Here is a 27,253-nt window from a genome sequence, read left to right as displayed (position 1 = left end):
TGTGGCATAGGTAAGTCACCCCTCTAGGAGGCCTTGCAGCCCTAAGGCAGGGTGCACTGTACCGCAGATGAGGGTATAGCTGCATGAGTACTATTCCCCTACAGTGTCTAAGCCCATTCTTAGACATTGTAAGTGCAGTGTGGCCATATTAAGTATATGGTCTGGGAGTTTGTCAAAAACGAACTCCACACTTCCATAATGGCTACACTGAATACTGGGAAGTTTGGTATCAAACTTCTCAGAATAATAAACCCACACTGATGCCGGAGTGCTGGATTTATTAAAAAAATGCACACAGAGGGCATCTTATAGATGCCCTCTGTATTTTACCCCAATCCTTCAGTGCAGGTCTGACTGGTCTGTGCCAGCCTGCCACTAAGGTGAGTTTCTGACCCCCTGGGATGAGATCCTTTGTGCTCTCGGAAGCCAGAAACAAAGCCAGCACTGGGTGGAGGTGCTTCACACCTTTCCCTGCAGGAACGGTAACACCTAGCAGTGAGCCTCAAAGGCTCAGGCTTTGTGTTACAATGCCCCAGGGCACTCCAGCTAGAGGAGATGCCCGGCCCCTGGACACAGCCCCCACTTTTGGTGGCAAGTCCAGAGGAGATAATGAGAAAAACAAGGAGGACTCACCTACCAGTCAAGACAGCCCCTAAGGTGCCCTGGGCTGAGGTGACCCTTGCCTTTAGAAATCCTCCATCTTGGTTTTGGAGGATTCCCCCAATAGGAATAGGGATGTGCCCCCCCTCCCCTCAGGGAGGAGGCACACCCCTAAATTTAATATTCAGGGGCGACCCTGAACCAAGGAAATCAGATTCCTGCAACCTGATGAAAGAAGAATGACTGCTGACCTGAAAGCCCCACAGAGACGATGGAGACACCAACTGACTTGGCCCCAGCCCTGCAGGCCTGTCTCCAGACTCAAAGAATCTCCACAGCAACACATCCAACTGGAACCTGCGACCTCTGAGGACTCAGAGGACTGCCCTGCACCTAAAGGACAAAGAAACTCCCAAGAACAGCAACACTGTTCAGAAACTGCAACAACTTTGCAACTTTGCAACAACTTTCAAGAGACTCTCACTTCCCACCAGAAGTGTGAGTCTTCACACTCTGCACCCGACGCCCGGGCTCGAGTCCAGGACAACAAACACCGTAGAGAGGACTCCCAGGCGACTCCAACGACGTGGACACCCTGAGTCGACCCCCCTGTGCCCCCACAGCGATGCCTGCAGAGAGGATCCAGAGGCTCCCCCTGACTGCGACTGCCTGGTAACAAAGGAACCCGACGCCTGGACCAAGCACTGCACCCGCAGCCCCCAGGACTGAGAGGAACCACCTACCAGTGCAGGGGTGACCAGCAGGCATCCCTCATCCTAGCCCAGTTGGTGGCTGGCCCGAGAAGCCCCCATGTGCCCTGCTTGCATCGCCTAAGTGACCCCCGGATCCCCCCATTGCTTTCTATAGCAAACCCGACGCCTACTTTGCCTACTGCACCCGACCGCCCATGTGCCACTGAGAGTGCGTTTTGTGGGCTTGTGTCCCCCGCCCTCCCAAGTGCTCTACAAAACACCCCTGGTCTGCTCCCCAAGGACGCAGATACTTACCTGTAAGCAGACTAGGACCGGAGCACTCCTGTTCTTCATAGGCACCTTTGTGTTTTGGGCCCTCCTTTGACCTCTGCACCTGACCGGCCCTGTGTTGCTGGTGATGTGGCTTTTGGGTTGCCTTGAACCCCCAACAGTGGGCTGCCTATGCCCAAGAGACTGACTGTGTAAGTGCTTTACTTACCTGAGAAACCTAACCAAACTTACCTCCCCCAGGAACTGTTGATTTTTGCAGTGCCCACTTTAAAAATAGCTTATTGCCATCTTAACCAAAACTGTGTGTACTACTTTTTTAAATCAAAGTTCTATACTTACCTGTGCGAAGTACCTTGCATTTTATGTACTTACGTCAAATCTTGAATCTTGTGGTTCTAAAATAAATAAAGAAAATATATTTTTCTAAATAAAACGTTTTGGCCTGGAGTTAAGTCTTTGAGTGTGTTTCCCTCATTTATTGCCTGTGTGTGTACAACAAATGCTTAACACTACCCTCTGATAAGCCTACTGCTCGACCACACTACCTCAAAATAGAGCATTAGTATGATCTAATTTTGCCACTATCAACCTGTAAGGGGACCCTTGGACTCAGTGCACACTAGCTCTCACCTTGAGATAGTATATAGAGAGCCAACTTCCTACACATGTGTAAGTCACCCCTATGGCAGGCCTAACGCGATCTAAGGCAGGATGCAGCATATCTCATGGGCAGAATATGTATTCTACATGTTCTGCTAGTAAAGTCTGTAAATTGCAGTTTTTCCTATGGGAAAGCTTGGACGCCCAATTGGAGAGTGCAGAGTTACACTCTGACCTCTCAGCATTGCTAACTCTGGAATGGTGTGACCAAAGTGGGTCATCCAAGGTATCAAACAACTTGTTGCATTAGGGCAGACTTGATTATCAGGTTGCAATAAATGTAACAATTTGCATTGTGCAACTTTAGCAAAGTTGCCACTTTGTTGCCTTCAATCACGTTCAGTCACCCTATGCCTATACTGGTTGCAAATGGGGTCCTGTAGCCAAGACAGCTTTCTGCCCCCCTGAGGAGATGTGCTAACAACTTCCAGGAAAGGATACAATAGGGGCCTGCTCTGAAAGGAGGTGTCACTTCCCTCTTGCAGGAAGCCCAAAAACGTGAGCTTCAAAGGAGATGAGTTTTTGAAGTGCAAATTGATAACACTCGGGAAAGAGGCTGCTCCATTGTTCAGGCTGACTATCTCTTTGGCAGGCGAGGGGAAAACAATGGCCAAACCGATTTTCCAGGGGAGTGTAGCCTTCTTGGTTGCCACACCTCTGTGTTGGGTTAGGGATCACAACACGCCAGGAAAGGGGTCCTTCCATATGGGGAGTGGGCAGAATGGTGCATCCTGGGATGTCCAGATGCCACTCATCACAGTAAGTGGTCATCAGGTGGGACAGAATCTGGTAGCCCACTGGCTACCAACCATATCCTTCCCTGAGGGCATTTTCTGAGCACAAGTAGGGCACCCCTGGCATCCCTGACTCAGATCCCAACTTGACTGGAAGAAGGACTGAAGAAGGACTGCCCTACTGCACCATGGAACCAGCAAAGAGAGGCGTGGACTGCACCTGCTGAACCTAGTGGATAAAAAAGAGAGGGACTGTGCGTGCTGTGTCTTCCTCGAGGAGAAGCTGTTTCAAGAGCCCAGCCAAAGCCAAAAGACTTCAAGGGTCAGTGAGACAGCCTCCAGTTCACAGCACAGGGTAACATCAGCTGAGAAGTCTGCTGGGGCAAGTTGGTAGCCCAAAGTCTTCAAGCCACCGCTGTACAGCAACAGAGACCAGGACCGAATGCAACAGTTGCATCTGAGTTCACTGAGAGTGGGTGTCATGGAGCTCGGACCCCCAGAGGAGGAGTTATCGATCCATTAAGGATTGGCTTGTGACTGCGATGCTGGGCAACCAGAAGTTCAGTGGCAACTGGATTTCTGCCAGCACCTAAAGGATTTTCAGGGGCGTCGACCTCACCCCCTTTGTGGATCGAGGAGTAGTCTCAGCAAGACACCCATTGTCTGCATTGCGCCCACAGCATCCTTTGAGTATCTTCAGCATTCTTCATCCCTTGAATCAGGACCACTTCCATAGGAATCCACTGAAAATGATAATAGTGCCTGGAACTGACTGAAGACGGCTTCTCCTGTTGAGATAACTGTTTCTGATGACCTTGGTGGTCCCACTGACTGGCTCCCTTCTGCAGTTGGTCACCTAAAGTGACTCTAAGTGACAGCATTACAGCAAGCCTAAACGTTTGGTGAAAATGTGTGTATCAACTTCGTGGAACATGTCAATGCTTGTTTGTGGTTGAATGAATTAGCCTGATTTACTATAAAATGTAGGTTCTATGGGGGTCATTCTAACTCTGCCGCCCGCCAAAGTTCCCCCGCCAGAACACCGCAGCGCGGTCAAATGACCGCCGCGGTGATTCTGACTTTCCCGCTGGGCGGGCGGGCGACCCCTAAAAGGCCGCCCGCCCGCCCAGCGGGAAAGCACCAGCAACGAGGAAGCCGGCTCCGAATGGAGCCGGCGGAGTTGCTGGTGTGCGACGGGTGCAGTTGCACCCGTCGCGATTTTCAGTGTCTGCCACGCAGACACTAAAAATTAATGTGGGGCCCTGTTAGGGGGCCCCTGCATTGTCCATGCCAGTGGCATGGGCACTGCTGAGGCCCCCAGGGGCCCCACGACACCCGTTCCCGCCAGCCAGGTTCTGGCGGTGAAAACCGCCCGAACCAGGCTGGCGGGAAGGGGGTCAGAATCCCCATGGCGGCGCTGCTTGCAGCGCCGCCGTGGAGGATTCCCTGGGGCAGCAGGAAGCCGGCGGGAAACCGCTGGCTTCCCTTTTCTGACCGCGGCTTTACCGCCGCGGTCAGAATGCCCCCGGAAGCACCGCCAGCCTGTTGGCGGTGCTTCCTCCGTCACCTACCCTGGCGGTCCATGACCGCCAGGGTAGGAATGACCCCCTATATCTCCGAAACCCTCCGGTACATCTTTTTCAATGTGGTGTCTAAAATATATAACAATATAGTCTATATTTATACATTGGTGTCAGATTTCTTTGGTGCCTTGTTGATTTCTTCTTCAACTGTTTGGGTGCTATTTAAATGCTTTGCACTTTTTTCTTTGTGTGAGCATTGCTGCTCAGAGTCACAGCTACCCAGGGTTCAGCTGAAAGTTTGACAAATGAAATCTAAGGGTCCTAAAAGGGTTGGTAGGTTTACTACATGCTGAGGTTGCAGAACCACACCATGTAATACACCCCATTACCTCACAAAGTCAAGCTGTCTCAAGCTCACCACTGAAAACACAGAAGAGATCTTTAGAAAAAAAGAAAACCTCATCCTGGGACCCACTGTGTGGGTCTGAGATCGTCCACTGCACTTATGGCTGGACGCTCTCAGACCCACACAGACCCCCAGCTCTAATGCCATGACCCTCAGGTCATCACTGACAACAAGGTTGGGTAGAATGTTGTATTTTTTTATTCTTTATTTTATTTTGGGGCATATGCTTACATTAAAAAATTAAATCCTAATCGTCGTACCAGCTTACCAAGGCCAGACCTACTTGCTTTGCCAATGCATAGTTAACATTTTGTACCACAGACTTAAGAAATCACACCTCTATGCCTTTACACCAACAGTCATTAACAGTTCTGAAATATTTCGAATTTGCTGCTCAATGTTTATCAGATTTTATTCGCATGTAAACACCACAGGTCTTGAGAAACGCTTGTGAGTTTGTCTGTGACCTAAAATGCTCTGTTTGCTGAGAAGCAATATAAGCATACAGTATTGTTTGAGTATGAATTTCAAAATCACAGCGAGGTGGCTGCTCTGCTTCTTACAAAACCCTGACCCTAATGCTATTTATTATTCATGTGTCTCTTATAGTACTCCTGATGGAATTCCCTTGCAGGGTGGACCAAAGATCATGTTCACATTACTTGATTTCCTGCGTGAAACCCTTGCGTTTATATAGCACTTCATACCTAACTGTGGAGCGCTGAAGTACATTATCAGATGGGTAACACGCTACTCTCCGAGGTCTGTTTGATAGGAATCATGGCACAATTGCTATGAACTAATGTTGGAAGAGTTTTTGATGTTGTGCATGAGTGACGAGAGATATTATGTCCTAAATCGCAGGATTTAGCACTGGGAAAGAGGAAGAATAAGTGAACGGTAGGGTGTGCTGATGTTGTATTGTATTGCAGCTACATTTATATAATGCTTAAGCTCCTAACAAGTCGTTGAATCGTTTTACACTTGGCAGCATACTGCTCTGGAACCCAAGTTTAGTTGTTAATCTAGTGGTTATTGGGATTCGCTTGCTTTTATGCAAGTCCAATATATATTTTTTTGTGATTGTTGAAGATTTTTCAAAGCACCTCTTGCACTATGTACAGCAATTAAGCTCTCCGGACAAAGAATAGGTAGAGGACAGAATCAGTGGCTTAACAAAGGCCCCTGCAGCCTCTGCAGTGCGGGGGATGGGATCGGGGGGGATGAGCAGAGCTCCACGGGAACCCCTCAGCACAATACACTGTGCACGGGCGTCAGGCCCTTGACTGGGTCCAGGGGAAAGGGGGGGCAGTGTTTAATTTGTAAATTAAAAGGTGCCGGTGCCCATAGCTCTCCACTGAAACATGCGGCTGCTGCAATTAAATGTGCGAGCACTGAATGCTGAGGTAGTGTAGTCCTGAAGCCATCTCTGGCCTCTTTAATCCATTTACAGCCACTCCCTCCCCCTTGAGCTCACTCTTGCAGCTATCCGCTTTCTCCCTTTGTGACGATTTTTTGTTTTTCTCTTCTTCGTTCTTTCCCATATGTGTCTTTTGCTCGCAGTAATTGCCTGACGTAGAAAAATATGGGCCAGTGCCCTGGACCGGAAACCACTGTCTCAATTTAATCACTGAGGGGGCCCTCCAGGTACATTACAGGGGGGCGCCCCTCAAGTATCGTTATGCCACTGGCTAGTAGTCACTCTTATTTAAGTACTGTGTTCAGTTTTGAATGCGGCGAGGGCTGTGGGCAGGACCTACAAGAGTGGATTGTGTAAAATTCCTCCAGGATGCCCGCGATATTTATAAGGTCTCTTCATGAGTTGGATGCATGTGCTGTTTATCCTACTTTAAAAGTAGCCAAGTCACTTTGCTAAATCATAAAATGTGGTAAGACAGAGCAAGGTCCTAAGCAAAGGTTGATGTTACGGTGGGCCTGGCCTCAAGATCAACTATCGCATTAAAAGGGTCTTAGGAGTGGTTAGAGTTGGGGGTCCCCTGGTCACAATATTTGTAAAAAAAAAAAAAAAAAAGGTACAATAAAGATTTTAAAAAACGCAACATATTTTGTGGTATTTCTTAAAGTATTAGTATTATTTTTACCTTTACTAATTGATGAAAACTAAATATAAATAAGTGAGGTTATAAATGGAATGGTGAAATCTTCCTCAAGGCACATCTGGGGAAATAGTGGCAAATGGGTTGTTGAGGGAGTGTGTCCAAATATAAATATTGACATGTGCCTTTGTCAGTTTCAGTGTCCCAGTGCCAATATCCCCAACTCATTGTCTGTGTGAGCTAGTTTTACCATTCCGATGTCAGTGTGCTCACAAGTAAGCATAACTATCCCAGTGTCTTCTTTTGCCTGTAACTTTGTCCCACTGACAGTGATAGCCTCCCTAAGGTCTATAATTTTTTCAGCATTGCTATCTCTACGTTCCTTAGTAAATGTATGCATATCTGCGCTCTTATGTAGGTGTCCCAGTGTCAGGATCCCTGTGGCAGTGTTCCTCTATCTTTACTCAAGTGTAAATGCTGGTGCCCCATTGTCTGTGTCCCCTGTGCCAGTTTTCCTGTGTCAGCATTGGTGCTCTACTGCCAGGAACTCAGTGTCAGAGCTTCCATGCTTGTCCCATCCCTGCGTCAGTGCCCCATGCTGGAGCCATTGTGTCTCGATGTCTCCGCACTAGAGTCTGTGGAGTTGTCAGTCCTCCTGGGTGTAAATTCATATGTCTTCCAGCTGCGGCTCCTCCGTAACGGTGCAGGGGCGTCGCCCCACTGCGGCAGCAGATGAAAAATAAAATGATAATAAAGCAACTTGATTATCATTTTACTTTATTATCATTTTAGCCGACCCAAGACTAGGGTGGGGCAGGGCCAGGCAATCCTCAATTGACAGCGGCAGGGACTGGGTTGAGGAGCACTTCGCGCTGTAAGTGCGTGTGTCGGTTTGGCCGACCGTCTTTCCTGTGCTTAACCCTTTGGTGGGTTTGTATGAAAGCTTCTGCCACGGCCTCCTCTTCCTTACTCCTTGCAATTCGTATTTCCTCGGTCATGAAGAAGTGGGTCTTTCCTTTCTTGACCATTATTTTAACCTTGCTCCTGTGCTGTTATGGATTTGTCTCGACTAACCTGCATGCCAATCTTGTTCAGCTCCTCATAAAGGATTATCTAAACTGTGTCAGTTGCCTAGAGAGTCCCTGGTTACACTAAGTAAAGCAGACACCTGAGGGTTTGGGTAGACCTATTTGTGAGACTATGGCCCTGATTTATACTTTTTGGTGCAAAACTGCAAATGAATTGACACTAAAACTGAACTGACATTAATGAAAATGAAACGTTTGGTTTAGGCACTCATTCATAATCCGCTGGAAAATCTGTATAACAATTTTTAGAAATACTGCTACTGTGCGGTAAATCCGCACGCAAAGCCGCCTTCAGTGTTCCTAAATGTGTGTTACTGCACGCATTGCCTCGTAAGCGTGGCTAGCACAGTGCCACAGTGAAGGGCAGAAGCAGAACGGTTGGTCTGGGTGTTGTCAGCAGCAATTCTAGCAAAACACACACATGCTGAGTTGCTTTGTTTTTTTCACATACGCCACAATTTACGATACATGACGACAGTCATCTCACAGTGATGGCACAGTGGTCCTCATGCATTCCCAAGGGGTAGTGAAATACTTCTGAAGATCTGCATCACTGCGTGTTCTTCCTGAAGAATCCACATTTTCCGTGCTGTGGGCGGGGGGTCAAGTGCACTTAAAAATTAGCCAGATCCTGAGCGAGTAATGTCTCCACGTTGTAAGGCATGAAGCTGACCCTCGGGATCATGGAGTCTTGGGAAATCAGGGGTAGGTAACAACGTGAAAAGCACTGGTCTTCCTCACAGGCCAGCTGTACTATAATGGTCTGGCACAAATTGCACCAGATGTCACCAGGAGTATGGGAGAAATAAATGTCGCCATCACAGAAAAATGCTGTTTTGTAAAGATTTGCCTGCTCTGCCTGAAAAAGGTTTAGCATACTTTCGTCGTTTTAAAAACGTAGAGTTAACCAAAAATCTTTCTAAAATAACTTAAATATAACCATCATTTTGGTAGAATGAATTATATTAAATAAAACTCCACAAATCTCCTATGCTACTCTTTCTGCTGTTTACTCAAGTAAGGATTGCAGTTAATCTTCATTTTTATGCAATATGTAATATTTATGTTTAGGTCTATAAAGCTTTCTGTCCCATCCCATAAATCCAAAAAACCTTTGCTATGATAGATTTGTTCCCCTTCAATATCTTCCATTCCCTCATTTTGCCCATATTAGAATATCACAAGCCCAAACAGCTGCTATTCTTTCCTCTTTGTTTTCAGACTCGCTCTGCATCTTCTCTAAAGTTTTTAAATATACAAACGTCCAGACCTCCAAAAAATGTAGTGCATTACACATTAAGCTTGTGATGTTATCACTCCATCTCCCAAAAATTTAACTACAATATGGTTAGGCACAATATGGATTTAAAAAGGCACGGCAAAGTATACCCCCTATGTTTTCAGGACAGCAAAACATTCACAGATTTGTCTCCCTAGATGGGGCATCTCCAAGGTTGTAGGCTGCGCGTGTACCCAGGCTCAGAAGTGGCCAGCCAGCACCAGAAATAATAGAAGGTATACCAGGCAGCAAAAATATCAAGGGGCAAGTACAATTCACTTCAACCTATTCACTAAATTGCACACTCCCCTTTATGAAAGATTCGATTGTACTCTTTTAAAAGGTCGCCCTTTAGTGAATTAAAGTGAAGAAAGTCTTTGCAAGCACGCATACGTAGTCTTAGACATGCAAAAAGGCAAAAATGTCCACGTTGCCACAGCTTTGTGGACTCTTTGAATGAAGTGATGCCCATTTGTGTAAAAAAGAGCCACGTTGCCCCAAGCATGCCAACTCCTTCGGTGAAGTGATGTACATATGTGAAAAAGAGCACACTGCCACAAATATGCTGACTCTGAGTGGAGTGATAGCTACCTGTGAACAAGCATTTGCAATGCAATAGGTCTCGCATTAACAAGAGTTAGAGCTATTGGCATTGTAAATGATAATGACAACCTTTTATTTGGGACCTTATAAATATTTAGCCATGCAGCACATTGAACCTTTATCAGAAATAAACTGTGTCTGTGCATTCCTTCATACAATTGGCATTAGATTGTAATGGTCTCAACAGCCCCTACAGAGCACCACAGTAACAATAGCATTTAGAAGAAACATGGTCGTTTAAACATATATTCAACTCCTAGAGGATATAATCACATAAAAAAGAATGATAAAGAACATTCAATTTAATTATATAATCAGCCCCTTGAGGGCATAGTGTATTACACATTTTCAGGCCTAGCAGGGCTTTTAAAAATCATTTAACTGTGGAGTCAGTGACAACAGAGTGCAGTGCCGCAGGTTGTTACTAGATGTCCTTGGAGAGTCAACAGCAAAAGGTGCAGTACCACTGATCATGGCTAGATGTCCCTGTAGAGTCAACAGCAAAAGGTGCAGTACCACTGGTCATGGCTAGATGTCCCTGTAGAATCAACAGCAGAAGATGCAGTACCACTGGTTATGGCTAAATGTCCCTGTAGAGTCAACAGCAAAAGGTGCAGTATCACTGGTGGTGGTTAAATGTCCCTATCAAACCAACTGAGTTAACAGTGTCTTGGAGCAATTATCATTCTTCAGTCTTTAGAGAGCAAAGCACAGGCCAAGCAGGACTGTCAGAATACTATTACATGCAAGGCCCTTATAACACAAACTTCTCTCAGCTATAAAAAACAAAAGTTTCAACTACAAGATAATTTAAATATGCATTGAATGGTGAAAGAGGTTATGATTTTTGGGCCCCTCTCACCTAGTGAGACACACAAGATGGCCTGAACAGAAATAGTATATAGTTCTGAATGTTTTGGGGGTGGTCCCATTGCCCTAGGACCGCCACAGGCTGAGTTACGGCCAAATGTGTTATAAAAAGAATGCCTTCAAAGCATTATGGAATGAGTTTCCATGCATACATTAAATCTTTATCAGAAATAAACTGTGTTTGTGCATTAGCAGAAACTGCAGTACTACTGGTGGTGGCTAGATATCCCGGTTAAACCAACTGAGTTAGTAGGGCCTTGGAGCAATTATCATCCTTCAGCCCTTCGAGAGCATGTGCATTACCCATTTGAAGGCTGAGCAGCTGTCAGAATACTATTACAAACAAAGCCCTTATAACACAAACTCCTCTTAGCTGTAAAAACAAAAGTTTCAGCTACAAGATAATTTAAATATGCATTGAATGGTGGAAGAGGTTATGATTTTTGGGCCTCCTCACCTAGTGTGACCCACAAGATGGCCTGAACAGAAGGAGTACATCGTTCTGAATGTTTTGGTGGTGGTCCTATTGCCCTAGGACCACCACAGGCTGAATTATGGACAAAAATATGTTGCAAAAGGAATACATGCAAAGCATTATGGGGTGAGTGTCCCAGAGTGCAGTGAATATTGTAGTACCGGTTCTCCCACTGTACTGGGAGAGCCACTTTTGAGGATTTATTTCTGGGTCAATTTCATGCTATATAAAGCAACAAAAAAAGTACAAAACACACACACAACTAATTGTAATTACTGATTATGTTAAAAAAGGACCAAGTGATGAGCAAACGTGGAAAACGAACCACGCACATGAACACGAGTGCTTACTGACAAACATGAGAGACAGGAAACAAACAGAAAAAAGTCGGGAGCAATTGCCTATAATCCATCCAACAGGTCTTCCAGACAGCGCATGCGTGCTGTCTAGGTGCGACCTAAAAAAGGGCCACGTTGCTAGATTATGTAGACTTGACTGGAGGGACTTGAATATGTACATAAAGGGTTATGTTGATATGTGTAAGCCAACTCTTTAGTTGCAGTGATGTTCGTCTGTGAAAAAAGGGCCATGTTGGCACGACTATGCTGACTTCTTGACTGGAGTGATGTCTACCTGTGGATAAAGGGCAATGTTACCACGTCTATAAAGACTCCTTGAGTGAAGTACTGTTCATCTGTATAACAAGCATTGGTAAATGAATTAGGTTTTGCCTATGTTATTAATAATAAGCTGTTTTTTGTTGTAAGTCATGTTTGTGCCTCGGGGGGCAACAGGCAGAGGAGTCACCGGGGAGGGGGTCGATAAGGAATTGTTTTATTCCAATTCTAAGGGGTTAATGGGAGCATTAAAACTGCTTTAGCAATAACACAGGACACTAAAGTAAGAAGCAGGAGAGGATGCATTGATTTGTCATCCCCCGGGGTGCATGTCTGAGGCTCCAGTGCTGCCAGGAGCAAATGCATTGATTTGTTCCCCTGGGTGCATGTCTGAGCCCCCAGTGCTGCTAGGAGCGAATGCACTGATTTGTCCCCCCCGGTCGCATGTTTGAACCCCTGGTGCACGTCTGAGCCTCGGGTGCACGTCTAAGCCTCGGGTGCACGTCTAAGCCACCGGGTGTATGTCTGAGCCCCCGAGCACATGTCTGAACCGCCGGGTGCATGTCTGAGCTCCCGGAGCACGTCTGAGCCCTCGGGGTTGCCAGTGTGATGAGAAAAGGAGCCACACAATGTCCTGCAGAAGTACGTAGGAGTTGACCTATCTCTTCTCTAAATATCATACAGTTGGGAATAAAAAACTACTTACTTGGGCTTTTTCATGCTCTCAGGCTGTGCATGATGTCCACGATACCCAATATCGTCTCAAACACTTCTCAGTAAAGAATAGCGTCAAATCAAGTGCACAAATGCGTAGTATCTGCGATAGGTCAATGCACGCAAATCAAATAAGGTTTGCAGAACGCAACTACTCACCTGTAACGGTCTCAAGGCGCTGAGGGGTTTTGTGTTCCGAGCAAGGTTTTAAGGTCCTTCTTGAATTGAGGTAGCAATGGTGACTGCCTGAGGTGCATGGGCAGGGTGTTCCAGCTCTTTGCCGCGAGGTAGGCAAATGATTTTTCACCAGCTGAGGTCTTCTGTATGCGGGATACGGTGGCTAGTGCAAGTTGAGCGGAGAGGTCTGGTGGTGGAGTAGAAGGTGATGTAGTGGTTGAGGTAGGTGGGTCCAAGGTTGTGGAGGGCCTTGTATGCGTGGACGATGAGTTTGAAGTTAATTATTTTCTCGATAGGAAGACAGTGGAGTTCTATTAACCGATTGGAGATGTGTTTGAAGCAGGGAATTTCCATGATGAATATGGCGGAGGCATTTTGGATGTGCTGTAGTTTCTTCAGTTTCTTCTGGGTTGTTCTGGCATAGAGGGCGTTGCCATAGTCGAGTCTGCTGGTAACCAGGGCAAGGGTTATGGTTCTGCAGCAGACTTTTGGGATCCATTTGTAGATCTTCCGGAGAAGTCGGAGTGGGTGAAAACAGGAGGATGCGACTGAGTTGATTTGGCATGTCATGATGAGCGATGAGTCCAGTATGAGGCTGCATGCGTGGTTTGTTGGGGTGGAGGTGGTGCTGAGGGTGGATGGCCACCTGCAGTCATCCCACGCTGATGTGGATGGTCCCAGGATGAGGATCTTGGTCTTGTCAGAGTTGAGCTTGAGGCAGCTGTCCTTCATCCAGGCAACGACGGCTTCCATCCCTTTGTGGAAATTCTTCTTGGCAGTTGTTGGGTTTTCAGTCAGTGAGATGATCAGCTGGGTATCGTCGGCGTAGGAGATGATGTTCAGCCCGTGGTTCCTGACGATGGAAGCGTGCAGGGCCATGTAGATGTTGAAGAGTGTGGGGCTCAGGGAGGAGTCCTGTGGAACTCCGCAGCTAATCTCTGTAGTTTCTGACCGGTAAGGTGGGAGTCTGACTCTTTCTGTTCTGCCAGACAGGAAAGAGCGTATCCATTTTAGGGCCTTTCCGTGGATGCCAGCTGTGTGGATTCTGGAGCAGAGGGTGAGGTGCAAGACTATGTCGAAGGCGGCTGCTAGGTCCAGTAGGATGAGGGCTGCTGTATGGCCGTGACGATGAGGGCGGTCTCCGTGCCGTAATTGCTTCTGAAACCTGACTGGAAGATGTCCAGGATGTTGTTATCCTTGATGTGCTTGCAGAGCTGAGCGTTGTTGGCCTTTTCAATGACCATGGCTGGGAAATGCAGCAAAGAGATGGGGTGGTAATTTTTGAGGTTTCTTCAGTAACAGGCGGATCTCGGCAAGCTTTCAGTCCTCTGGGAAGGTGGCTATCTCCCTGGAACAGTTGATGGTGTGGAGGAGCTCGGGTGCGATGGAGGTGTTCGCTTTGTTGAAAATGTGGTGCAGACAGGGGTCCATAGGGGCTCCGGAGTGGATGCTGCTCATGATGGTGCGGGTCTTGTCCCTGGTGAGGATGGTCCAGCAGTGCAGGATCTGTGACGTCTCGTGGATTGGTGCTTGGGGAGATGTTGGAGGGCTCGGAGGGTTTTGGGATCCGAAGCAGGCATATATGTCTTTGATTTTCCGGTGGAAGAAGTTGGCTAGTCTGACCCAGAGGTCTTGAGATGGAGGAATGCTTGCCATTCCAATTGGGGTTTGGCAAACTCTTTGAACACAGCAAAGAGCTCTTTGGTGTTGTGAGCGGTGGCGCTGATAAGGTCCTGCAGGGCGGCTTTCCTGGGGACTCTGAGGAGTTGGTGGTGGGATATAGTGGCAGCTTTGAAGGCCTTGAAGTCTTTCGGGGACTTGCTGTTTCTCCATCTTTTCTCTAGCTGTCTGCAGGTGTGTCTGGATTCCTGGAGTGCGGGGGAGAACTAGCTGGCTTTCGTGAGGTGGTGTTTAGCTGAGGTCTTATGGAGAGATGCCAAGGTATTGGTGCATTCGGAGATGCATTGGTGGAAGTTCCGTGCTGAGATGTTAGCATCTGCAGTGGGGTGTGGGGGAGACTTGCTGAGGGTGTTGGTGAGCTGTTCCTTGGTGATCTGGTTCCATTTCCTCATTTTCTTCTGCACTGATAAACAATTCACGAGTACATGTGTGACTTCAGCTCTCCACAAGAGTGGGAAGGGGAGCAAGCAGAAAATAAAGTCTCTGGGAATGGAAGAGGGTTAACAAGACAAAGGCTTCTGGGGACAAAAACAAAACTACTTGGAAGGGACGTAATAGAGGAAAGAAGGGGATGCAAAGAAGGCAATTAATGGGAGTATAGTTTGATGTATAGATCAGGAAAGGAGGCTGGAAAAGAAAGGATAATGGGAAGTAAGGCTGCTGGAATGAAATGAAGGAGCCAGGTAGTAAAAGACTTAGAAAGGGGTCCTGAAAAACAGACGGGTCAGATGAAGACGATGGCTGGATGAGGATGGGAGGCTATACAGGGGGGCAAAAATAGATGGGTTTGAAAGAAGGGTGGTGATATGCGGAGAAAGGGATAGTGGAGAGGTGTGGGGATTATACTTGGGGTGGGCGTTAAGCATTGCACTCGTCTTGGTTCCTTGAAATGGCCATAAGCTGGCTGAATAGCTGCCCCATGCCTCCTTTCTTCACCACACTTATACAGCCACACCTGCTCAGGGGAGCTCTCTGATATAACATTTAGAGCTCCATCCCTGGAACTTCCAAGTCACATGGTCTAAAGGAGTGACCCCGCCCTCCTTGGAAAAGTGTGGCAGGCCACATCCACTTATACAGAGACGGATGTCAGTAGAGGCAGTGCCAGGGGCTAAAGGTGGAAGCGCAGGGACAATAGAAGCATAAAAATGTGTTTACTGTGTTGATCACTCTGCCAAAGAGCGCGAGTGTAAACAAAAAGCGGCCATACGGAACTGTGTGAAAGGCATGCATGCAGGAAGAGCCGACACTTAGCTCAGAGTCGCCTGGATTCTACAACACTGCATAAGAGCATAACAATTAAAAAAGTTCTATAAAACTGCAGTATGCTGATTATCGTGGACAAAGTAGTGTCTTTGTTTAACAAGAACAGCACAAGCACAGTACAGGCAAAGAAAACATAAAAAAGTTTCACGTGTGGATGAAAACAGTACTTTGGCCTCGGGAGTCTGATAGGAGAAGCACACGAGGAACAACAGGATACAGCCACCAGAAACAGGAAAAGTAAGTGGCAAGCATGAGAACCAATGAAAAGCGAGGGCGGGATGCAAGTCCCTTTTAAGATTTATATTGAATACAATAGATTTCAGAAGCACATCACAAGCGCTCTGCAGGCGAAACCTAACAAGCACAGCACAAGCGCTGTGCAGGCAAAACCTAAAAAAGGGATATATAAATATCCTTAGATTGCGGCAAGCACTATTTAATAGCTCTGGGATAGCTTATTACTTTATGGTAGCCATATGATCAACGGACTATATTTGTAACTTCATAGTCTGGAAGGAGGCCAACAACAAATATAGACCACATTTAATGTTCTTCTTCCAGCGTTGCGCAGTTTGTCTGTCTGCCTCTGTATTATGCTCCAATAATTCTGTCGCTGAGGCACAAGATGTCCATACATCCTTAAATTATACAGACTTGCACCAGAGTAAACAGGAGCGAAGCACATGTCACAGGCACTGAATGTCATTAGAAACAAACTAAGTTTACAGGGGTATTAAGGTCACCCGAGGTTCAAAGAGGAACTTTTCCAAGGAAAAGATGAAAACAGATAAATGTGTGCTTGGCAGTTTTAATGCGACGTTTGCCTAGACTAGCGTCATTTTAATTGAAAATCTCTGTTTGGCTTAAATCTCCCCTTTGCAAAAAGGCTGTTCTAATAAAAGCAACAAACACACAGGAAGCTTTTATAACTTGAGAATGCCAAGAATTTTCAGCGCCCTAAAAAGCCTGCACTGCACCCAAATTTCAGAATAATAACAAGATTTAATCACGAGCCATACAACCCTGACTAAAATTAAGTCATCATTGTAATTGTAATTGCAGTTAAATAGCGCTTACTACCATTGATGAGGCGTCGAAGTGCTTTTCGGTAAGTCACACGCTACTCCGGAACCCAAAAGGGATTAGTGGTCAATTAGTAAAGGGAACTATGAAATTAATTTGAGCTGTAAAAGAAGGAAAGACTGACAAAGATAAAATATATATATTGGATGGATTCATGTTTGGATCGATACATATTTGGATAGATGAATGAACAGGAAGGAGGGACTCACACATGGAGCAGCAGACAGTTACAAGACAGAAGGAAAAGCAAAACGACAGGTATACAAACCGACAGAAGAAATCTACATACAAAGCTACATCGATGGATGAAGAGGTGACAGATAGGTTGTAAAACGGGAAGATTATCAAACAGTGGAAGAGATTACTAGATGTTCCTCTAAAACAGTAACCTCGCGCACACATCACTTTCACGCCCCTCTTATACCTGGCAGCAAATGCCCTCTTGCATCGTTTAAACAATGCCATGCTTCAATTGCTAAACCAGCCACTTGCAGGTGAACCCTTCCACAACAATTTCTTAGAATGTAACCATCTTGAGCAAAACAAACAAGTTATAATCCTTGCAGAGATGGCGCCTTCTGAATTTGTTGCCAATGCTGCTTAGACGGTGCCCCACAGTAATAACATGGGTATCCACCAAGGTACAGTTGCTTCGTGCATGCTTATGTGCACTGGGAAGCCTTCGATAACCTAAATATCTTGGGAAGGCAATGTCCTGAGCAGTATCATCATTACGAAAGATCAACAGCGCAAGAGAGTAACGAAAGAAAGAAAATACATAAAAATAAATAATACTGAATAATACTAAAGTGTGGAGTGTGAGAATAAGAAACTGTTCTCCGTTTTGAGCATCGTTAAATACAAACAAATTATCTGTCCTGGTGGAAAATAAGTGACTGCAGTTCTTCTCAGCATACCCCGGAACGTCTATTCCTCTGCAGCTCCTGGAAGCAGATTATAGACACTAAACATATACATCGGTAACACAACTGCGCCATCTTTTATTATTTCAAAAGCGGGCGTTTTCTTACATTCTCAAAAGAAAGTCCTGATAATTCTCCCCTCGACCCTCGTGAGCATTATTCAGGTGTGGGAGGTACTCGGCGGCCACAGCCCCCACTGACCTGTGCTTTTTTAGGGTCGAACGCATGCAAGCGCTCTGGACCATGTTTTAATCTCTCTGTGGGCTTCTCACCACGACCATGTCACGCCCAGCACTTTCATTAGTTCGTCAGCTTGCCTTAAAAGCCGATTGATTCAATTTGTGAAAGGCATGCATACAGCATGCCTTTTCCGGTGTTTAGCCCTCCTCGAGCGCACCGGTAAACTACTGAAAGCATACAAGGTTCCGAGTTTTCAGCTGGTTTCTGGACTACTTTATCTTTTCATTTCCTGCGCTGCCTGATCCCGCAGGGCAGAAGTCGAGTGCTGTGCATGATATCGACCCTGTTACATGGATAATTGCACTTTTGCCTGTAACAATGATAATGCACTTTTCCCGATAAGTTCCACAGCGAACAAACTTCTGTTTTGTTTTCTGTATCTCCTTCCTGCTCACCATCGGCTTGCATATGTGAAACTGTTTTACTTTTCATTATTAGTTTATGTGGCAAGAAAAGTCCAGTTAGGAGTTTAGAACGCTAATAGCTCTAACGCGAACAAACGCGAGACCCGGTTGCATTGCAAATGTTTGTTTAAAACTGTGTACAGTGTTTTACCCCCATGCAAGACACGTCCTGCTGCCAAGCTGGCTCTTGCACTCCTCCAGCCGACCAGATAACAGAATCCCTCAGGGGAAGAGTGTCATCTTATCAATATCTCTTGAATTCAATCGCTGCCTTTTGTCCCCTGCTGGGGAGGAGGATCAAAGTGGCCAGAAGCTATATGATCCTTTTCTACAGTGAAACACAGCGGATCAGGTAACAAGCCAAAGATGATCCTGCAGTACACTTAGAAAAGAAGGAAGCAGGACCTGTTGTCATTTAAAAGGGGGAAAATTACAGCGTTATGCATCTTCCACTAGGACAAGTGACACAGGCAGGAAGAAACAAAAACGTGAGAAACAACAACTAAACAGCCTGAAAAATAAAAACAACTACAACAGCTTATAAAATAAATCCACTTACCACCAGATTGGGTAACTTGACAGAACGTGGGTCAGCCCACACAGACACCGTGTGCATCCAAAAAAGACCATCTAAAGAGTGTTTTTAAAACAGCAAAACATCGCACCTTGAAAATGTAAAATAAAAAATACATGAAAAAATAAAGTGTCGGCCTCCGATGTGGTGCACCCGCTGGCTGCTGCTGCTTGACAAGTTGCCTGTTTTGTGAACATAAAGGAGCACTAGAGTGGGTCCCTGCTTCGGCACCAGGGGAACTGGTGAGTGTGTTGCTGAAAAGGGAGCACTAGAGCGGGTCCCTACTTTGGCCTCGGAGCGACTGGTGAGTGCGTGTTGTGATCAGGGGCGTTGGCGTCCCACAAAGCACACAGAGGTGCTGACACGCTTAAAATAAATTACAGTAATGTGGATGGAAACGGTACTTGGGTCTCAGGAGACTGACAAGAGAAACACACGAGGAGCAACAGGAAATAGTATGCTACAGCTACTAGAGAGAGAATTAAAGTAAGCGGCAAGCACACAAACCAATGAAAAGCAAAGGCGGGATGTAAGCCCCTTTAGGATTTACATTAAATACATTAGATTTCACAAGCACAGTGCAAGAGCTGTGCAGGCAAAACCTAAATAGGTCCACACTGCCACAAGAATGATAGGTCCTTGAGTGGGGCAATGCCCATCTGTGCATGCTCTCATCAACTTCACTAAGTTTTACAAAGCAGCCCTCATGAAAACCCTATTTACAACAGGACTTAAACAACAACAAAGGTCTTGTATCGGCTCACCTCTGAATTCTTATAAGCCTGCGTTCATTCGTTATTATTGTTAATTTTGTGAAGCTGGGATGCTGAAAATCTTGACAAGGTTTTACTTTGGAAAGGGCAGGATACAGAAGTCAAGATTGGCCTCTGGGTAAAAGCACTTATGAGAGAGGCAGTACAATACTGTGGCACCTTGATTGTCTCAGCCATTCCTGCACCCTTATTAGTTTTACTGCCTTTGCCCCTAAGCATCGTAAGAAGCTGATGTGAATGGCAAATGAGATGCTAGTCGAATTAAAATGTGTATTTCCCAACCGCCTGTGCTTAGCTTTGAAAAAGTAAAACACAATAAACAAAGAAATCTCCTGTTGGTCATTTATTAATTCCACCCTCTTTATTTCTGTCCTGGTTACCGGGGCCCAGATTTACTAATCAGTCAGGGTGCTTCTATGCTGCACAGTGACAACAATGTTAGCACCAATCAATCTTCAGCACAAAAGGTATTTTTCACTGAAACTGGCAAATGGAAATTGCTCAAGATTTCCAAATAAAATACGTGTAATATCAGTGAAAAGTAGCCTCTGTGCAGTTGTCTCCGCAAGAGCATTGCACCTCAAGTTAAAATCTCATCTATGATACTGCTTCTTGCCTTTGTGTAACAATGTAAAGCTAACACACATTGGCATGTGTAGGCATATATATATTTTTTTCACTGAAAAAAACAAAGGTTAAAGGGACATTATATTTAGGTGCAAATGTCAATTAAAACATACCATTTCAAACAAAATAACTGGAATTCACCTGCTATAGGTATCTCCGGTAACTATAATTCATGCCCTAAAGTAACTATAAATCACACCCTGCCAAGCACTGGGTTGTCATCGATGATGTCATTTCAAATGTTGCAGTGTTTATCAATTATGTCACAGAAGATGCCATGAATGATGTACAATATGAGGTAATTAGCAGTGCATAGAGAGGGCATGATTTACAGTCACTTGAGGTAACTATAAGTGGTGAATTTCAGTAGTTTTGTTAGTTTTAAACGGTATGTTTTAACTGACATTTTCACCTATCTCTAAGGTCCCTTTACCTTTGGTTTGTCCAGTGAATTTCAAATGGTTTAAAAAAAATATAAATTAAGATACTGCAATTCCCAACTATAGTGTCACTTTAACCTTTGTTTTTTAACGTAAAGTAAGATGCCCATCACCATGCACAGCGTGGGGTTGGGCACTCAAACCCCAAAGGCCGCTTGCAGAGTCAGGTTGGGCGCCCTACCTACCAATGCACAAGGCCTTCAGCCTTCACTCCGCCTGCAGGCCAGGCCCTACACCCAGCAACCCCTTGCGGGGGCCCAATCCTCTGCAGGTACACATGGCTATGTGATATAACAATATAAATGGTGTCATTTTTAGTAAGGCAGACCTTCTTATTACATCAACAGGTGTGAAAAACAAAATATAACAAGCATTGGCAAAGCCGCTAGGTCTCGCTTTCAGGACTATTGCCTCTGGCTTATCCTTTTGTTCCTGTGGAGTAGAATTATTTGGTGTGGAGTGAAATTATGTGGTGGGAATTATGTGGTGTAGTGTCAAATCATCTTGCATGGAATTGTGTGGAGCTGAGTAGCATTATGGGGAGTGTAATTACATTGCATGGAGTGGAGTGAGATTATGTGCGGTGTAATTATGTTGGAAGGTGTGGAGGGAAATTAAGTGGCGTGAAGTGGCATTGTGGTGTGGAGTGGCATGGACTGGAATCATGTGTTGTGGCCTTAAATTTATGTTTTGTTCAGTGGAATTATATGGTGTGGGGTGAAAATATGTGTTGTGTAGTAGAATTACGTGGTGTAGAATGTAATAATGTGCAGTGGGATTGTGCAGCATAGATTTGTGTGGCGTTGAGTGGAATTTTGTGGACTGGAATTGTGTTATGTGGAATTGTGTGGATTTGAATTGTGTGGATTTGAATTGTGTGTCTCTGAGTTGAATTATGTTGAGTGGATTTATGTGGCAGGGAAAGGAGTTGAATTTTGTAGAGTGGAATTATGTGTTGTGAAGTGGAAGTGTGTGATAGGAATTATGTGGCATGGTGGGGAATGAAATCTAGTGGGGCGGAATTATGTAGTTTGGAGAGGTGTAGAATAATGTGTTATGGAGGGAATGTATGCGGTGTGGAGTTGAAATATGTTTAATGTAAATATGTGGCATGGTGCAGAGTGGATCTGTGTGAAGTGTAATTATATGTAGTGGAGCTGAGTGGATATATACGGAGTGTAATTATGTGGTGTGGAGTGAAATTATATGTAGTGGAATTGTGTTGCGTGCAGTGGAATCATCTGTAGTTGAATTGTTTTGCATGAAATGTAATTATTTGGATTGGAGCAGAGTGGTGTTATGTTAAGTGGAACTATGTGGCATGGAGTGGACATATGTGGAGTAGAATTTGTTTGGTTGAAATTATCTGGCATAGAGTGGAATTATATGGAGTGAAATTGTGTGGAGTTGAATTGTGTGTGGTGGAATTGTAAAATGTTAATATTTGTTATATGGAGTGGAATTATGCAGAGTGGATTTGTGTGTTGTTGAATTGTGTGGCGTTGTGTTGAATTATATGGCATGCAGTGGGGTTCAATTATGTGGAGTAGCATTGCGTGGGATGGAGTAGAATTAGGAGGAGTGAACAGGAATTGGGTGGCGGGTGAGCGAGGAAGAAAGCGGGATGGGGCATGAGGGGATGGATTCAAACGCAAGCTTCCCAGTGCAAAAGTAAATGCCAGCAATGCCACTGCCCCTTCACACCTTTGCTGCACCCCTTCACATGATGTCCCTCCTGCTGCGCCCCCTTCTTTTCCACGGCTGCATCGCACACACAAAGCCCCCCGAGCTGGTCTGTCTTGGTCTAGGCCGCACTTCGGGGTGCGAGGAGGGACAGGCAATCTGAAAATAGAGTGAAGCAGAGATGCCAAATGCATCACGCATGTTCCCTCTGTAACCTCACTGACCCCTTGCTACCTCCACTGAGATCGGTAGTGGAAACTATTGTTTAATCACAGACTGCGGACTACAAAACACTTCCTGGATGTGGCAGTCAGCTGTGCAATATGTCTTTCCAGGTTTGACTTGTCAGTCTATTTCTTGAAATACTGGTAGGATTGGGAAAAGTCAGTCACAAGTCAGATCGGTGCCCATGAAAGGATGGCAGAGCCAGGGCATGTTCATACCTTCTTTCCAATGTATGTATGGTTAAAGGTACTGCCAGACAAATTATCCGGTGTTGTCTGGAAGTGCACAGGGGCTACGGAACCGTAACAATAAAAAAATCAAGCAAACAGACGCTTGGAATGATTCGAACAAACGTGTAGTTGACATGGGGAGAGGCAGCGGCCCTTATGGCTAGTGCTGTAGACTGTGGAATTGGGGACCCGGTTTCAGTCTCAGCGCTGGCTCAACATCCTGTGATTCTGGGCTAGAACTTTCAGGTCGAGTTCATGCTATATAGAAGTCGCAACAAAAACAACAAGCATTTACAATGCAACGGGTCTCGCGTTTGCTCATGTTAGAGCTGATCGCGTTGTAAACTCTTAACCCGACTTTTCACCTATCGGGTAAAAGTGCATTTATGTACATAACCCGAAAAAGTTAAATCAAGTATGTAAAGCGCTCTACTTCTGCCAAGCGAGATCGCGCTCGTAAATTAGAGAAAAAAAAGTCCACGAGCCCGATGGAAAACAGCGAGCCTCGCATGTTTTCTGTACTTGGTCGCTGCGCTCAAGGAGGGGTAGCTACCGGAAAAGGCATGACATATGCGTGCCTTCGACTAATGAAAGCAAGCAGATTTTATTAGGGAAGCCTACGAACCAATAAAAAACACTGACGTGAAGTTGACATGGCTCTGAGCCCTTTTCTAAATACAAAAGAGTCTCGCTGCGATACGCATGCGCGAGCGCTTGCAACGCAGGCTCGACCCTAAAAATCAGGGGACCGGATAAAGGCATCTAACCTTTCGCCTCATTTGTTGTGCTGTGTGGAAGCATAGCGATGGGAGGAAGGGGGGAAAAGCAAACACAGACAACGGGAGGGAGCAGACAACAGAGCCAGGTACAAAAGATGCACTCTGAAGAGTGGCTCAATAAAAAGGAAAACAATAGCTCACAAAAGTGCAAGCAGTGTAAAACCACACATACTTGGGACATGCTCTAGGAGAGGGTCACATGCAAGAAAAGGGTAGTGGCCACCAAAGAGCTGACCAGCAATTGAGAGTGGTTTTGGAGCCATCCAATTTTAAGTAAGGGGCAGCCTTCAAGCACGCTAAACAGTAAACAACATGTCTCGAAGAGACAGTGCATGGGCTGTCTAGCTGAGACATAAAAAGCTGACCTGTTTTCTTTATGAAGGGATCTGCACATCAACATACCTAAAGCAGACCTCTTCTCTTTGTCAAGAAGTCACAAATAACTATAATCAGTATTTGTCAAATATTTTCAATAAACCGTTTAAAAAAACACATTAACATGTCTGAGTCTTTTTTAACTTTTTTTCAGGCCACAAAATGCAGCCAGAGACCAAAGCACAAGAAGTCACTACGCTCCAGCAGAACAGCAAACAGCTTCAGCTTGGAGTGCTTTAAAAATCAATGACCCAGGAGACTTAGGGCCTGATTACGACTGCCAGGGTCGCAGTGGTGGTCTGACCACTGCCAAAGCGGTGGTCCAACCGCCATATTATGACCTTGGCAGTCATGCCGCGGTCAGACCGCCAGCACCACCAGTTCTCCTCCACAGGAAGGACTGGCAGTCCTAATCCACCAGGGCAGTGCTGCAAGCAGCGCCGCTCTGGGGATAAGGACTGCCCTCTACGCCACTGTTTACATGGAGGTAGCACCGCCATGTAAAGGGTTGCGGAGATGGGATGCAGGGTGCCAAGTGCAGGGGCCTCCCTGGCCAGCCCCGTCACGATGTTCACTGTCTGCTTTGCAGACAGCGAACATCGCAACGGGTGCTGGTGCACCCTGTGCGCTACAGCATTGCCGCCGGCTCTATTATAAGCCGGTGTCAATGTTGTAGGCCGTTCCCCGCTGGGCCAGCAGGCGGAAACACCATTTCCGCCCATTGACCCAGCAGGGAACTCTTAATGGGCCTGCGGGAAGGCGGCCACACTGGCGGCAACCTAACCATCTGGACTTCAGCTCCCATTTATCTAATAAAGGTTGGACAATAAATAACAGTATTCAAAAAAATTAAAATAAGTTATGATTCTAAACACTCCCAATAGAGGCAAGCAATATAACTCCAGTAGGAGATGTGGCCTAGCGGCTAGAGCTACCAACCTTGGATCTGGGGAACCAGGCTTGATTCTCGCCTCGGCTGGATACTCTGTCATTCCGGGCAAAACATTCAAACCCCATATTGCCTAGAAATGTGTAACGTCTGGTTCTATTGTAAAGCACTCGAAAGCCCTTGGGCCAAAGTTACGCCATTTATAAAAAAATCTGCAAAAACTTTAGTAGTTTATAGTTTTCAGATTTAAAAATCACTGTTCTCCGGGTATCTTATGACACAATTGTAAAATAATGTAGCTCTATTTCAGAATTCGCGTTTTGAGAAGCATATAGGTTAAATTTCGGTTTGTAAATATGTTTGTTATTTGAAATTAATACACAAAAAGGCAGTTCTGCCAACAGTACTTCAATAAATCAAATGAAACCAAATCATACCAGCACAAACACATAGACCTAAAGAATAGAAAAATAAACTGAAAGAAAAAATGGTCAAAGAACCTTAGACATTATAGACGCCAATATAAATGAAACTGTAGAAATGTAAACATAACATAAAAATAATAAAATAACAACACTTTAGAGATTGCAGATGTCAATACTAATTACGCAGTAAAATTTCTAAAAACAATTAATTATATATTTTTAGACATTGAATACGCTCATCCAAATCATCCTGTTATAATACAAACCTAACAGTGGAAGATAAGTAGAAAGTTACACGTATGTAAATTATAAATAACATATAAAAAAGATACTCATCCCACAGCTACTAAACACAGTCAAAACACAACACATTGCATGTCTTAAACAAACTCATACAACCCAACACCCAAAATGAGGTGTACAACATAACTATAGCGATGTCTGGAGCCACACCAACTTGCAACCCAAAGAGAAGAGGGCAGAAGCCCGGTTGTGGGTTCCATTTATGAGCTCACAGTAGTACTCTTTCCCAGGTATGTGGCATTTTCCTAAGGTGATGCCAGTTTTACTATTCTTTTCCCTTTTAGTTCTCAAATAACATAGGTGGAGAGCTTTGCTAATGCTATGTAGAGCTACATTTGGCGGATATATGCCTAAAAACCACCTGCACAGTTGCTAGCAGTAACTTTACGGTTATTTTTTACTTGTATGTGCCCCAAGCGGACACACACTCCTACTACTAGGTATACATCTGCATGGAGTTGCTAAATTGTATCTATCTACAGTGTGCAGGATTAGGTTGCATAAATTGCCTTTTGGCACGTAATATAGTAGATATTATTAATATGGATAGCTATGCTCCACTGCCCCATAATTCTAGTGGCCCTGAAAATTATAAAGATCTGCACAGTCGAGACCCATTAAATATTTTCCATTTTTCATAGTTCCATGTGAAATGTGTTTTTTGAGCACACATAGTTTTTACATTAAGTAATTGCAGTGCCATTCTCATATGCGTGATCGCCAGCTCAATTAAAAAGTTACCAGGTTCAAACGGAAAATACAATTTATCTGCTATAATAATAGATCATGGTTACAGTATTGTGCATCTCTCTCCTAGGAACAGATAGTTTGGAATTAGTACTATATTGTACACCGAATCGAGTGAGCATTTACCAGATGTGGATCACATTTCTTTTACAAACTAGAGACAGAAGGATACATGCAAAATATTGATCACTCTTCTACTTTCTCTTGCCAAGGTTTTTTTTATGCATACATGTGTTTGCATGCTTCTTTCTGTGTGTATGAACTTGACAGACAGCAACTTACGGTTTGCATGAAGCTGTTGGGCTGCAGTCACGAAAAGAAGCATAATGCGAAGAAACACAGCTGGCTCATTTCCCATTTCTTTGGCTAATAATTCCGACCACGCAGGCCAGAAAAATGAAGCCTAGCAGCGGCCTTCCACTCTGGGTTCAGGGATCGCTCCACCTGCGTCACACCATGTAGTCTTGCCCAAGAAATAGAAATACTTGGGGGGAGGGGCCTTCGAGGGGAGGTAAATCACACATCTCATTAATGATGACATTTACAATATGGCGTCTTCCGAAAACCTATTCCTCTGTCTCTCATAGCAGGCCTTAGTAAAGTTATCAAGTTAAAGTTCTCCTTCAGCTATGAGTAAAATTAAGTTTTAGACATCGAACCAACTGTCTTTAAAAATAAAAGCGTCTCGAGGAGGGCTTGATATTTTGCGATTTGTCCTTCCCACGGTTTCAGTATGTTTGCTTTCACCTGCTGCTTGGGATTCAGACATGACAAATAGTTACTGTAATGAAATCGCCGTTA

The 27,253-nt window shown here is 45.1% G+C and overlaps 1 protein-coding gene across 1 annotated transcript in view; it reads right to left on the bottom strand.

Annotated features, from left to right (window-relative positions):
• LOC138297042 (uncharacterized) overlaps window positions 1-26,908 on the bottom strand; it is a 337,626-nt gene extending 310,718 nt beyond the window's left edge. Inside the window, exon 1 of the mRNA XM_069236555.1 lies at window positions 26,735-26,908. Coding sequence (XP_069092656.1) covers window positions 26,735-26,810 — 76 coding nt within the window. The 5' untranslated portion in view covers window positions 26,811-26,908. The remainder of the gene's footprint in view (window positions 1-26,734) is intronic.
• Between the last annotated feature and the right edge of the window lie 345 nt (window positions 26,909-27,253).

The sequence above is a fragment of the Pleurodeles waltl genome, chromosome 5 (assembly GCF_031143425.1).
Source record: "Pleurodeles waltl isolate 20211129_DDA chromosome 5, aPleWal1.hap1.20221129, whole genome shotgun sequence".
Classification (NCBI taxonomy): domain Eukaryota; kingdom Metazoa; phylum Chordata; class Amphibia; order Caudata; family Salamandridae; genus Pleurodeles; species Pleurodeles waltl.
Note: the sequence above shows the minus strand (reverse complement) of the source record. Positions and strands in the feature narration are given on the sequence as shown.